This window comes from Acomys russatus, chromosome 26 (genome assembly GCF_903995435.1).
Source record: "Acomys russatus chromosome 26, mAcoRus1.1, whole genome shotgun sequence".
NCBI lineage: Eukaryota > Metazoa > Chordata > Mammalia > Rodentia > Muridae > Acomys > Acomys russatus.
In genome coordinates, this window is record NC_067162.1 from 14,529,427 (window position 1) to 14,543,739 (window position 14,313).

The 14,313-nt window shown below is 42.4% G+C and overlaps 1 protein-coding gene across 2 annotated transcripts in view; it reads right to left on the reverse strand.

The window, feature by feature from the left end:
• Positions 1-3,372: 3,372 nt before the first annotated feature.
• The window catches only part of Brd7 (bromodomain containing 7), a 33,726-nt gene continuing 22,785 nt past the window's right edge, over positions 3,373-14,313 (reverse strand). Inside the window, exons 10-17 of one of the 2 annotated variants that reach the window (XM_051169295.1) lie at positions 13,642-13,749; positions 12,971-13,106; positions 10,676-10,787; positions 8,556-8,612; positions 5,551-5,665; positions 5,163-5,306; positions 4,394-4,537; positions 3,373-3,912 (exon numbers count right to left, since the gene is read on the reverse strand). In XM_051169295.1, coding sequence (XP_051025252.1) covers positions 3,857-3,912; positions 4,394-4,537; positions 5,163-5,306; positions 5,551-5,665; positions 8,556-8,612; positions 10,676-10,787; positions 12,971-13,106; positions 13,642-13,749 — 872 coding nt within the window. In that variant the 3' untranslated portion in view covers positions 3,373-3,856. The remainder of the gene's footprint in view (positions 3,913-4,393; positions 4,538-5,162; positions 5,307-5,550; positions 5,666-8,555; positions 8,613-10,675; positions 10,788-12,970; positions 13,107-13,641; positions 13,750-14,313) is intronic. The other variant, XM_051169296.1, reaches the window with a different exon arrangement.

Sequence of the window (14,313 nt, forward strand, 5' to 3'; positions counted from 1 at the left end):
GGGATAAGGTTCAGGAAGCCAAAAATGTAGAAATTTGGTATAATGTTTCAATTTTTTTGTCTGCACTTTATTTATTTATTTATTTATTTTGGAGACAGGGTCAGCCTAGGTTGGTTTCTTATTTTCAACCCTCCTGTTTCATCTCCTGAGTGCTTCAGTTACTGATGTGCACTACGATGTCCAGCTTTTTTTCTGTGGGAAAGCCTGTGTGGGCTTGGACAACCTGTGTGACACCTGCCTTTTCTCCAATCTTCCGAGCTGACTCTGCGGAGCTTCAAGTCCAATTTACCTGGCAGGAACATGTGCTGAAGACGCTGGCCTGTGAATTGAGCCCCTCAACAAATGCCAAGCTGTTCTCACTCAGATGAGTCAAGGCAAAAGCCAGCTTTGTAAGATGGTGTCTTACTCTGCTCCATACCATTCAAAGGGGGATGACCAATCATCCTACTCCTTTTTGGAAATGACTTTACTGCCACAGAACTTCACTACATCATGGTATTCTTAGCTAACAGTCACCAAGGAACCTCCTAAAGCACAGGAAAGTATGCACACAGGAGTCTGCAAACGATGTAAGTGCTGCAGCCAGGGTGTCTGACCAGTCAGGTTTACTTGGGACTTTGGTCCACAGATGAGTGGCTGGGGATGCAGAGGGGAGGGAGATAGGACCTTGTCTGCCTCTGCTGTGTTCCGTGGAGCTTGATCAGCCCAGCAAGAAGGGCTGATTCTAGTTTGCACAAAGGAATCTAGTAGTGGCCAGGGCTTCCCAGCAAGGCTCCCCTGGGGAGTTAGGAAAGTTCCTGCTGAGGCCACAATGCAGTTCAGACACAGAGCAAAAATGAAATTCCCTGAGGCTGACACATTTCTACTCTTGCAACATTCAAGTTACTTTTCCCTCCAGCAACAGAAATCCTAGCTTGAGTTTAAAAGTAATTGGGCTACCATTTATGCACTATTCTCTATTTTTAACTGAAGTATTGTGCTAGGAGTAGTTTTAAGTTATTGTTCAGGTCATAAGAGCATAACTGACCAAAAAAAAAAAAAAAAAAAAAAAAAAAAAAAAAAATCACTTGGAAGTTAAAGCATACATACTTGTTTTTTAATTTCCAAGCAATTTCTTCACAGGTGTCTTATAGGACCTTTTCTTTTCTTTTTTAAACCCTTCTATGGGTCAAGGATTTGTTTCAGGATCCCCTTGTAGCCTTCACTGACTAGACAGTAACACCCTAAGTCCTCTGGCTCACTTAAGGACACTTCATGACAAAAGATGATTATTATTGTGTACTTCATGGATAACAGGTCAGTACTCTGAGCAAGTACAAGCAAATAACTATGGTGTGTTCTATATGTTTACTATTTATAGATCAATAACTTGTCTCTGTTTTGTTTCATTTTCATAAATCATCAGTGCCTGGCTTTTTATATGTCCAACCAACAATTGAAAACCTGAATGTCCTAAGGTGTTTTGAATTAAATTTCTGGGTCTTAAGGAGCTGACTTGTGCCAAGAAGATATACTGGTGAAAAATGGGCTACATATTTGAGACAAGGTCTCATGTACCCCAGGCTGTCCTCAAACCGTCAGCTCCTAATCTTCCCATCTCTACTCCTATAGTGATAGGATTATAGACATGTGCGGCTACAGCCGTGTGTGTGTGTATACACACGTTTATATGTGTGGCCTGCATGTGTAGAGATCAGAAGACAGCCTTGAGTGTCAGTCCTCATCTTCTACCTTGAGATAATTTACCACTTCTGCTGTTACATGAACTTTGAGGGATTCGCTGGTCCCCACCTCCTATCTTCCTATAGGAGTTGTACAGATTATAGATGCTACTGCATCCATCCTTTTACTTGGGCTCTGAGGACTCAAACTCAGGCTGCCAGGCTTGTACATGAACTTTAATCACTGAGTCACCCTCTACCTGTAGCTCACCATGGCCAATTTAGATGGCGCTGAGGGCCACACTCCAAGCTTCATGAATGCTAGCCAAACACTGTAGCAACAGACTCCACTCCTCAGCCCCTAAACTATATTTTAGAGTCTAAAGTCAGAATCTAAAAAGACTTGATATAAACATACAGGAATTGATCTTTTCTTTAATTAGCATAATGGTCTACAAGAGGGTCACTGTAATATCTGGAGAAAACCAACTTTACTGTCCTTGTTATTGCTTAAAAATAATTTATTTTTAGTTTATATGCATTGGTGTTTTGCCTGCATGTATGTCTGTGTTATAGACAGTTGTGATCTGCCATGTGGATGCTGGGAATTGAACCTAGGTCCTTTGGAAGGGCAGGCAGGGCTTTTAACCACTGAGCCTCATCTCCAGCCCCTATCATTCATTTCAAATCAAGAAAATAGGTTTGTCCTTGTGTCTAGATGTTTTGCAGAGAAGCTCTGTAGAAAGATACATCTGCTAGAGCCTGCAGAGGAGGCCAGAGGTATCAGAGTCCCTGGAACTGAACTTAGAGGCAGTTTTGAGCAATGTGAGGCAGGGTCTCATTATGTAGCCCAGTTGGATGCAAATTTATAGCAATCCTGTTTAAGCCTCTCAAGTACTGGGATTATAAGCATGAGCTACCAAGCCAGCTTGCTATTTAAACAGGTTATATTCAGAAAAATTACTTTTCCTCTCAGCTCAGTGATGTGTGATATAAGGAGACATATCTGATGTTCTCCTACTTAATCTGCTTGGTCACTTGACCTTTGTATTTTAGAAAAGGGCTATGAATCAGGGGCACAGAGAGACACAGGTAGCCTTTGGGAAACTGAGCAGAAGCAAGCTCTCCTTTAAGCTCTAGACTACTGTGTGTAAGGATGATTTGGTTCATCTTATTTGGTATATCCTTTTACTATAGCTTCAAATAACTGGGGGAAAAAAGAGAGAAGAAAAAAGGAAAGAAAATTCACTAGACATACTTTAACCCCATGAATCTCCTAGCCCACTTCTTAAACATTTCTTGAATGTGTTTACTTTCCTGGTGTGATGCTAGAAAAATCTCTGTGGACAGACTATGTTTAAAAAAGCTGGATCCTGGGCCAGTGAGAAAGTTTAGAGAGTAAAACAGCATTTTCTGACAAGTCTGGAGACTTGAGTTCAATCCATAGAATCCACAATGGAAGCAGAAAATCAACTCCTAAAAGCTGTCCTGAGCTAGGCAGTGGTGGTGCATGGCTTTAATCCTTGGATTCGGGAGGCAAAGGCAGACCTCTGAGTGTGAAGCCAGCCTGGTCTACAGAGCTAGTTCTAGGACAGCCAGGGCTACACAGAGGAACCCTGTTTCAAACCAACCAACCGTTTTCCTCTGACCCCTACACACGCACCATGTGCCCATATTTACATAATATCCAATAACAACAACAATAATAAAATAGCTGGGTCTTGTCAGTTAAACCAGACCAATGTTTGTGGCAGTCTGAAAGGCCACCAGGATGGCCTGCTCACAAGACTACTTTTTAAATGGTTCAGAGGAACTCTGGGAAGGCAGGTTTTACAACTATCTGTTTATAATTTCTTTAATGGGGGTGGTAAATGTGAAAAGTGGAAGAATTAATTTGTTTTGAGGACCTACTCCTTTGAAAGAGGACCATGAAAAGGCTTATGTGTGTTCCAGGCGTCCAACCTCAGACCCAAATCAGAGAAAGGCAAGGAGCAACTCAGCTGACACACTGGCAAGCCTCACAGTCCCAGGCTCAGCTTTATTCCCTAATACAAGTCCAATCTCTGGAACATTAAAAGGAACTGTTCCAAAGCTTAATTAAAACACAATTTACAAATAGTTAATATCTTCTGAAAAGCACCTCCAAGTTCAGGATGAAAAAATATGTACAAAATATAATCAAATACCAGTCTAGTTCAGCTCCTGTCAGGCCCACACTCAGCAGCACTGGTTTCCTTAGGTTCTTCACACTCTGAAGGAAGAAGACAGCACTCAGCATTTTGTCCCGCAGCCTTTCATGTCACACTCACAGCTAAGGAGAAGCCTTGCATTCAGTCATCACTGCAGCTTTTGACAGGTGTGCCACATCTATTAACTCTTTAAACAAGATAAAAAACTAAAAGATGCCATGATAATTTTAAATAAAGCAAAATCAAACCAGACAAGGGTTCTTTTCTCTCTCTCTCTCTTTTTTTAAAAAAAGATTTATTTGCTCATCTATGATGTATGCAGCGTTGTGCCTGCATGTGTGCCTGCACGCCCCAAGGGACACCAGATCTCATAGATGGTTGTGAGCCATTATGTGGTTGCTGGGAATTGAACTCAGGACCTTTGGAAGAGTAGCGGGTGCTCTTAACCTCTGAGCCATCTCTCCAGCCCACAGACAAGGGTTCTTAATGTTATCTCAACGAATATTCACAGAAGTCTCCCACCCACAGAAATAGGGCACCTACCTTGTGTCAAATCTACGCAGCTGTTTCCCAGGACGGGGGAAGGAACAGAGATCCCCATGGCTTTGCGGACTCCGTGTATGCTTACAACATCACCTGGAGTCACTTGCTGTGTGAGTTCTTTAAGGTTATTGGTCACCTGTTCAGCTAGGAAAAACAGGAAGATAAGCTCAAGGGACCAAAGTAGTTCCTTAGTCATTTCCCTTTTTCTTTATGTTTGGTTTTTTGAGACAAAGGAGTTTTTCTGTGTAGCCCTGGCTGTCCTGGAACTTGTTCTGGCTGGTCTCTTAAACTCAAGAGACTCATCTGCCTCTGCCTCTCAAGTGCTAGGATTAAAAGTGTGCGCCACCACCACCCAGCACCATTTTCTTCTTAGAGAGTCTTGCTATGTAGCCCTTGCTGGCCTTATATTCACAGCAATCCTCCTGCCTCAGCCTCACGGGGTTTCTCACTGAATTAGCTAGACTAGCCAGTGAGCTCTAGGATCTGCCTATTCCCACGCTCTCTCACTGAGGCTAGAGATGCATGCCATTTCACCTTCACGTGCTGGGGATCTGAACTCAGGGCCTCATGTTGTCATGGCAAACACTTTGCTGACTGAGCCATATGCCTAGCCCCTGATAAACCCCTAAAGAACTATAAATGTATAAATGCAGAAATGCTACATTCATGGTGTGTTCACTGTAGTTACTTTATAGTACTGTCATTTGCTGGAAGCCTTTCTTTCATGCACCCAGCCCTGCTCCACCTCCCGTCACTGAGACAAACATACCAAGGTATATTTCTCTGTAAGAAGGACCCAAGAGACAGATCATATTGGGAGGAGGCCTGGTGCTCAGCCGCTCGTTCTGTGCCTCCTGGAGCTCCCTGAGCAATCTTGTAGTCTCATCAAGCTTCCTCTGGAAAACCTCCGCCTCTGTGTGTAAGAAAAAGAGATTGAAGAAAACAAAGGCAACCCGTGTCTGATCTGTGGTTCTAGGCTTTGTTATAGTTAGCTTCAACTCTAATTGAGGCCAACAGTACAGCTATGCTCTACTACTCTCTGAACCTAGTTGGCCAAATCTTCCTGTAGTAGACATTAGGTTAATGAGTTGACATGGCAGCAAGTCTAACTGCCTGTGTTGGGCAGTTTGCAGCGACCTGTGGTCTCAGACACTCACCTTCAGAGTCAAAGACTTCAGCTGGAGCACCAAAATTTGTTACTGCTTGCAGTGCTGTGAGCCTGTCCTGACTGCTGGACTCCAAACGACCTGTTGGCTCTATTTGTGTATTCTGCTTCAAAAGGAAAAAAGGTTTATTATTTGAGTTTGCTAAACCATGACAGTGCCAAGTAAAAATGAGTATGATAGCTTTTGCTTACAAGCAAAGTTATTCCACCTAGTCACCTTACAGTCATAATTTTGGTTATGTCTTCCAAGAACTCTTTTAAAATGCTGTTCTCAGATCTTGGCCAAAAAAGCGTCCATAAATCCACACTTCTCTGTAATGACATGACAGCTTATGCAATTTGCATCATTTGACTCATATTCAACCATTCTGAAGACAAGTACTAAGTGCCTGTCACTGTCTAAATTATTACTTGCTTTTGGTGACTATGGCAATGCCTGTTTCAGAGGTGACTGTTCCAGCCCAGTCACTACACTTGCCACTTGCTAGGTCATCAGTCCTGCATGAGAGAACAAAGTCTTAAGAGTTTTATTTTTGGAATCATAAGACTCAGAGTTTCCATAACTTCAACACAACTTTTAAGAAATGCATCACCCAATTAACAAGTAACCCAAAGTTCATGGTTCCAATTTTACTTGGGTGTTGACAGCACCTGTCTGTCTACACGTGGCTGAAGAGTGTGCAGTGCACAAAGTGTGTACTTGTGACTCACCATTGCAGCTAGACCCTTACAACCCTACTCAACAGTGTTTTTCTTATCTGAGTTCCTTTCCCATTCTTTCACCAAACACAAGTTGTTGCTGGGATTCTCTCTCCTAAAGATGGCATGGCTATCTAAATACCACCTACTTTATCAGGACCTCACATCACAATTTTCCCTTCCTTCAGTTAAAGCTTGGCTTGAGTCTGTCCTTTCTTAAACATCCCTATATGCCCAAGGGCCCTCAAGCTGTGTGACTCACTGAGGTCTATCCTTTGCCTCTACCATTTTACCGAGATCGCCCTGGTCAAGGTTATGACTGACACTTCCAAGAGCCCTTCACTGGACTCATCTGCAGCTTCTCATCTTGCTAAACCGGCTCCATCTCTGCTAACCATCCTTTCAGAGGGTTCATGCACATTCAACTTTGGACATCTCCAAGGTTCTAGCCTTTAAGATCTTCCATGCTCTCCTTGGAGAATATCACTGTATGGCTGAATAAAATTAATTTTGTATCATACATGTCAGATTCCCACCATAGCCCAGACTTTGGATTTCCAGGCCCACACCTCCAGTAAAGTCCCAAATACACTTGTCAATCTCTCTGGACCTTTTCTCTCAAAGGTAGGGTCCTTTTCCCTGAAAGTCCTACATGAGCTAACAATGCTATCACCTACCCCAACCCACCAGGTCTTGTCAATTTTTTTATTATGTCTCTCTTTTGTATTACTGAGTAACCTTTTCTTTTGGTGTATTTCCTGAGTTTAGATTCTCTTCCTGTATGTTAGTTAAAAGGCCAAGCTATTTATTTATTTATTTATTTTTTGCTTAAGACAAGTCCCACTGCCTTTTTCTTACACAAACAATAGCCAAGTGTGGTGGCACAGGCCTTTAAGACCAGCATTTGGGAGGCAGAGGCAGGTGAATCTCTTTGAGTTCAATGTCAGCCTGGTCTACGAAGTGAGTTCCAGGACAGGCAGGGCAACACAGAGAAACTCTGTCTAAAAAAACCAATCCAATGCAACTCAAACAACAACAATTATAAACAAGCAAACCAGGGTCTCTCTATATAGCTTTGGCAGTCCAGGAACTTGCCATGTAGACGAGGCTGTCCTTACACTCACAGAGATCCACTCCCCTTTGTCTCCTGAATGCTGACCGTAGAGGCATGTGTCATGCCTGGCGTGGAGTTAGTGCAGGCCTTTAATCCCAGCACTCAGGAGGCAGAGGCAAGCGGATCACTGTGAGGCCAGCCTGGTATACAAAGAGAGTTCCAGGACAGCCAGGACTATTACAGAAAGAAAACCTGTCTTGCGGGGGTGGGGTGGGGGGAAAGGCACATGTCACTACACCCAGCAAGTCCTACAGGTTTTGAATGGTCCCTCTCTTCATAATTTATTACAGTAGGAAACAGTTCAGCCTTTTAACACTGCACAGGGACTCATCACTGGGTTTCCACCTATACAGTCTCACCATCTGTCTCCCTCTTTTTGGGAGCCTTGGGTCACCTGCTTTCTGAGCTCACCGAGCATACGCCCTGCCTGCTGGGAGAGTGACTGTCTCTTCATCTTGCCAGGCTTGTTCTTGCTCTTGAAAACAATGAGTTCTCCAACCGTGAGTGTGCATGTTGGGCAGTTACCCTGTGGTAATGGCTTTGGGTTTCTTTCTTTAAATTCTTGTCTACTACACAAGCTACTTATGTATTTTCCAAATTACTTCTTTTACTCCAGATGATACCCAATTAATTTTTTTTTTTTTTAATAAAAATAATCAGCTGGGTGTGGTGTAATCACAGCACTCAGGAAACAAGAGGTAGTTAGATTTCTGTGAGTTCCAGGCCAGCCTGGTCTACAAAGAAAGTTCAGGACAGCCAAGGCTACAGAGAGAAACACTGTCTCACCCCTGCCCCGCAAAGTTATAAAAATGATCATTTTTTGAGTTCAAGACCAGCCCGGTCTACAAAGTGAGTCTAGGACTGCCAAGATAATACAGGGAAACCCTGTCCCGAAAAACTAAAATCAACCAACCAACCAATTATTTGTGTTTGTGTATGTGTATGTATTCATAATACACATGCCATAGCAATATGGTGTTTGGGAATTCAAAGGAGAATTTCTGTGGAGTCAGTCCTCTTTTTCCTAAGGACTGAACTGTGTTCCCCAGGCTTGGGTGACAAAGTATCTTACCTGCTGAGCCATCTCACCAGCCCCAAGTAGTACTGTCATCTTAAAATAGATAAAGCCTAATCATTTAGGTTTCTTAAACTTACTCTCCATTTAAAGGATAGAATATAAGTACCTCTGCTTCTCTTGCTGTGTCCACCCCTCTGGTCTGGCCTTCATCTTCAGGTGATGACTGTATGGATAAAGTAAAACGTTTTTAAACAAACAATATATGCAAATATCAAAGTAAATAGAAAACATTGTTGCTAAGAGAAAACAAGTATTATGGAAAATAAGAATATATGTATTTTAAACAACTCATTTTAATTTTATGTGCATTGGTATTTTGCCTGCATGTATGTCACAGTGAAGTGTTGAATCACTTGGAGCTGTAGATACAGATAGTTGTGAGCTAGCATGTGGGTACTGGGAATTGAACCTGAGTCCTCTGGGAGAGCAGTCAGTACTCTTAACTGCTGGGCTATCTCTCCAGCCCCAAGAATATATTTTTAAACCCAAATTAATAAATGTGATTATTAGCATTATGAGTCTTTGTGAGTGGCTAATGATGCTAAGATTCACGCCTGACTATACATAGCCAAGTGTGGTGGTACATGCCTAGTAACTAGCAGCTGGAGGCAGAAGTGGAAGTACCATGCGTTTGAGGAGCTTGGGCTGCATGAATCCTGTCTCAAAAAATTCTTTTTAAAAGAACACTGTTGCATATTAAGATATTTGGTAATAGTATATAAATACCTAAATATAGTCTCTTAACATTGAGTCTTTGACAAGGAGATACAGGAAGAATTTTAGAGACAAATAGGCATTAAAGGAAGCAGTATTCTCTGACAGCAGAGGCTTACTGTAAAATATACACATGCCCCGGAATGTAGATGATCCCCCATGATGGCACACTTATTAGTGTAATTCACACATAAAAAGGAACACATCTAGCCTGGTGGTGGTGGAGCACACCTTTAATCTCAGCACTCAGGAAGCAGAAGCCAGTGGATCTCTTGGAGTTTGAGGACAGCGTACTCTACACAGTGAGTTCTAAGACAACCAGGACTGTTACCCAGAGAAACCCTGTCCTGGGGGTGGGGTGGGAGAACATATCATGGACATCAATAAAACGTATCTTTTTGAAGGTTTATACTCTGATCCATCCCATTTCCAAATTCTAAAAGTTGTAAGCCATATAGCCTTTATATGTGTAACTCTCATTTTACTATCTAGAATAAACTCTGAGAGGAGAAACTACTGGATCAAAGGGCAGAAAGACCGTATTTTAAATGTATTACTATAACCGCCAAATCAAAGTAATTTGATTTTAACTACTAATTCCAATCAGCTGAGGGGAAGGATGAAGTACACTTGTTTTTGAACAGATGAAAAGGTTCCTCCTATCTTTCACGTTCAAGAGGGAAAGTAGCTCATGTGGTAGGATTCTGAAGCAGGAGACACTGACAGAACTTGCTAAGTCACCTAAGCAACTATCACCACCTGTGCAGTTGCAAACAGGGGATAAAGTATTGAGGTCATTGCCATCATGAAAAGCGATGACTTCAGGGCTAACAGCATTTGTTCTTGCAGAAGGCTTGGGTCTGATCACCAGCACCCACGTGGCAGCTCACAACCATTTGCAACTCCAGTTCCAGGGGATCCAACAGATGTGCACGTGGTGTACATGCATGCAGGCAGGCAAAATACATTCATATACATAAAACAATAAATGTAATTAAAAAAAAAATGACTTCCGAGACTTGGTGACTAGAATGTTCTAGGCATCCGCATCCCGCTATCTCAGCAGGAATGTCTCCTGGTTCTAAGCTCCGAGTGTAAACTGTTTTGAGCTGAACTAGGGAGCTCACACTTACTGATAAAAGATGCAACAGGAAAGCATTTCCTTTCTGAGGCTCCCAGTGTGTTGCTATCACGCACTATGAGGAAAACCACACTCCCTGTCCTGTCAGCCAACTTAGTTCCCAGCTCAGGAGCAAGACTCCACTTCACTTCATGAGGCTCCACACCACTTGCTGACTTCTGAGTCTTAACCAAATTAGTAGAGAATGGTCATGTTCCAGCTCTCCCAGACACTGGCAGACACTGTTACTCCTTTCCGTTCTGTCCTCCACCCATGGCAGGCGATCCTTCCATGGGAACGGAGTTTAGCTGTCACACTGGCTAATCCTCCCCTGAATGTCTAGCACTTCAAAGCCGTTTATAAACTGCCTGTTTCTTGAGCAGCGTGCTTACCGTGTCCAAGTCCTGTAGGCTCCTGGAATGTCCTCCTTTTGTTAGAACATCCAGTAAACTATCTGCCATAACATACGGGTAATCTTGGCATGTGGCCAAAAACTCAGAGATGCTGAAAAAAAAAAAAAAAGAGTTGGGAAAATCACTTATATATAGAAAGTCTCCATGGCTTAGTGTCTACCACAGCCAATTTTTCCCATCAGATGCCCTGGGTTTATAAATAAAATGTTCTGTTCAGAAACAACGTTGCACCTGTATACTGTTAATTTTCATGAGAAAATTAACGAAACAAAACAAAAAAGCAGCAAAACTGAAATGTTCCTGAGGATCAAGATGTCAGCAATGGGACGGGGCTTCTTGTTATTTCCGCTTAATAATCTCACTCACCTCAGGATTTTCATTTATATCAAACCCTCCATAAACAGGTATCACAAGCTTAAAATACCCAAAATTGAAATGTCAGCTACTTTCCCCAAGTTGTTCTAAAACCATCCCCCTTTCAGTAAACTGCAAGTCTGAAAACCCTGGTATTATCCCGCCTTCTCTTACCCTCCAGTTAAAAGCCAGCAACCTACTAATTACTAACCCTTGGCACCACAATGGCTACTTCCCTGGTCTACTGCTCATGTCCTGGTTTCTGCCCTAGCAGCCCAACTTTGTATAGCTGCCAAAGTGGTCAATTCAGAATCACAGGCCAGATTTGTGCCACTGACCAACCAAGTACCCCTAGTCTTCCCACAGTGACTCTGGTGAGTGCTGCTTTCCTCTCCACCTGTTCCGTTCCTTAAAGCTCCTCCTGATACTGGGTCAGGCAAGCTCTCACTTCAGGTCCCTTGCTTAGCTCCTTCAGAGCTTCATAGAGGAGCACTGCCAGTTCCCTCTCCTGTCACTTTGCTGACATAGCATTACCTCTCCCTGAGCCTTTGTCCTGCTCCAAAGCTCTGTCACTATCTGACAGGAGAACACGGTTCTGTTATGGAAGAATGTCTGGTACACAGTGGGTACCCACTGCTGATTTGTGGATTGCCGCAATGAGGAATCTAGAAGGAACGTGTCCCATTCTGTGGAGTCTAAGAATAAGAATTGCTCAATCTGAAACCATAGTCAGTCCTAACTTAGGGATCCTATCTGGAAACAACACAATCATACACACTAACATGTGAATGATGAGAATAAAATGTGCCCCTGCCCAAATATAAATAAACAAAACCCAAAACAACAACAAGACCTCAAACCAGGGCACTGGTTAATCTACTGGACTAAATTCTTGAACACAATAAAAGTCAACAAGTTACTAGTGTCAAGAAAAGAAAATTTAGGTCCAAAGTCCCATCCTGGGCCAAGGTCCTGGTGAACTGGAACAGTATCTCATTAAACTGATCAGATACAAAGTACTAAGCATCCTGAAGAGGGAGTAACTACAATGGTTTGGCTGGCACAGGACAGTCAAGCTGTTCTGAATGGCTTAGGGATAATGCTTTGTGGTTCTTAAACTGATCAAGTCTGAAACATAACTGGCATGTAAGGTTTTATAGGAAAGCAGTTTCTAATGTAAGAAGCTCCTGAACTTGAGTAACAGAAACATCTTTAAAAAGGTATCTCTGTAGCCAGCAGTGGTGGAGCACACCTGTAATCCCAGTACTCAGGAGGCAGAGTTTGAGGCCAGCCTGGTCTACAGAGTTCCAGGATAGCCAAAGCTACACAGAGTAGCCCTGTCTCAAACAAAACAAACAAAAAATTCCAACCCCCAAACAGACTAAATAACTACATCTCCATCTGCCCACCCCTCAGTATACTTGGGGACTGACTGGAGCCTCTACCCCCACAGATGCCCTCATCACACTCCAAATTATATTTAGGCAACTTGTAGAATCCAGCTCAGAAACATTTCTGAGCTCGGAGAATTGGGTCAGTAGTTAAGAGCATTTGAGAACCTGGATTTGACCCACAACATAGCTGACAACTGCCTATAACTGCAGTCCCAGGGATCCAATACCCTTTTCTGACCAACTCTAGCACCAGGCTGCTATATGTGGGGCATACACATGCATGCAGGCAAAGCACTCAAACATATTATAATAATAGTAACAGTAATAAAAAATAAAATAAATCCACAAAGTAAAGATATTTCTATTAAAGTACTACAAAGGCCAGTATCAGGAAGATATGTCCTCTAAAAGATTATTAAACACATTTTCTATCATTTACATAACTTTGTAAGTCTACCTATGAATCACACATTGTACATTAATATTTCAGGAAAAAGCATGTTCAGAGTATTAAGTGGGGGCTTACCTGAAATTGTTTGGAAGGTCAGAGTCTTCCCCATATGTTGAATAGATTAAATCAGAATCATCTTTGCTGATATTGGCAAATGTAGAGTCATAATGTGGGGCATAAGAACTATAGGGTCCATAATTCAAGTATAACACTGTCAAAAAAATTTAAATGCTATAGTAGCGTTTAAAACTGTCAATGTACCTTTTGGTTTTATTAAAAGACAATACCTTCTAATTTCACTGCCCTGTATATAAATAAATCTAAGACACTCCCAGTAGGTACAGTCATCCCTGAGTATACTTGGAGACTGACTGGAGCCTCTACTCCCACAGATGCCCTCATCACATTCTAAATTATATTTAGGCAACGTGTAGAATCCAGTGTAACTGTTTTATACTGTACCGTTTAAGAGATACTGACTTTCTGTCCTATTTCTGATCTGTCTGAATGAGTACAGTTGAGGCTGGAAATAGAGAGACACTGCACCAAAGAGCATCTACACAAGGGAGTTACTACTACAGAGAAGGGAGGAAGAAACTCTGAATACTAACAGCCAATTTTCCAGTGTCTTTGACGCTGACAATGAATTGCTATTGTAAAAATACCATCAAGACGCTAGCAAATGAAACCATGAATAATCATTTCCCTTTCTTTTCCCACTTCCCTGAAACAGGTGGAGGCCTCACCTGGGGTTACTCTGTTCCTTTTATCCTCTTTGAAGCCCTGCAGGGTATTCACTCCAGACTGCAGTCTTCCAGTTGTCATCCCCAGTCTTACAGGGCAGTAGCCTGGCTCTAAGGCAGAAAACTCAGCACAATGACAGAGGCACACATGGCAGTCAGGTAGAGATGTCATCTTTATCTATTCGATGTGAAGGAGGTTGGGCAGATTTTACTCTGTTCATTTTTTTTTTTTAATTTTGTTTTTCAAGATGATTTCTCTGTGTAGCCCTGGCTGTCCTGAAATTCTCTGTAGACCAAGCTAGCCTCAAACTCAAGGGATCCGCCTGCCTCTGCCTCCTCCTGAGTGCTGGGATTAAAGGTGTGTGCCACATCACCTGTCACTCTACCTATTTTTTAAGCTAAGAAAATGTGAAGTTGGAAAGGAATGTGGCTCAGAACATAAACCTGGTCCTCTTCATTATACCGCACTGCCTTGCGGAATTCTTTATTATCATGTTACACTTCACTTACAAATAAATGTTTATTAAAAGTAGCCTCAACAGAGTGTCATGCACCTAAACCCCAACACGAAGAAAGCTGAGGCTTTTTGAGGTAGGATTGCACATAGGCCAGGTTGGCTTTTCTGTCTCTGTATTCCACATGCTGGGATGAGCGGCATCTGCCACGACACCTAGT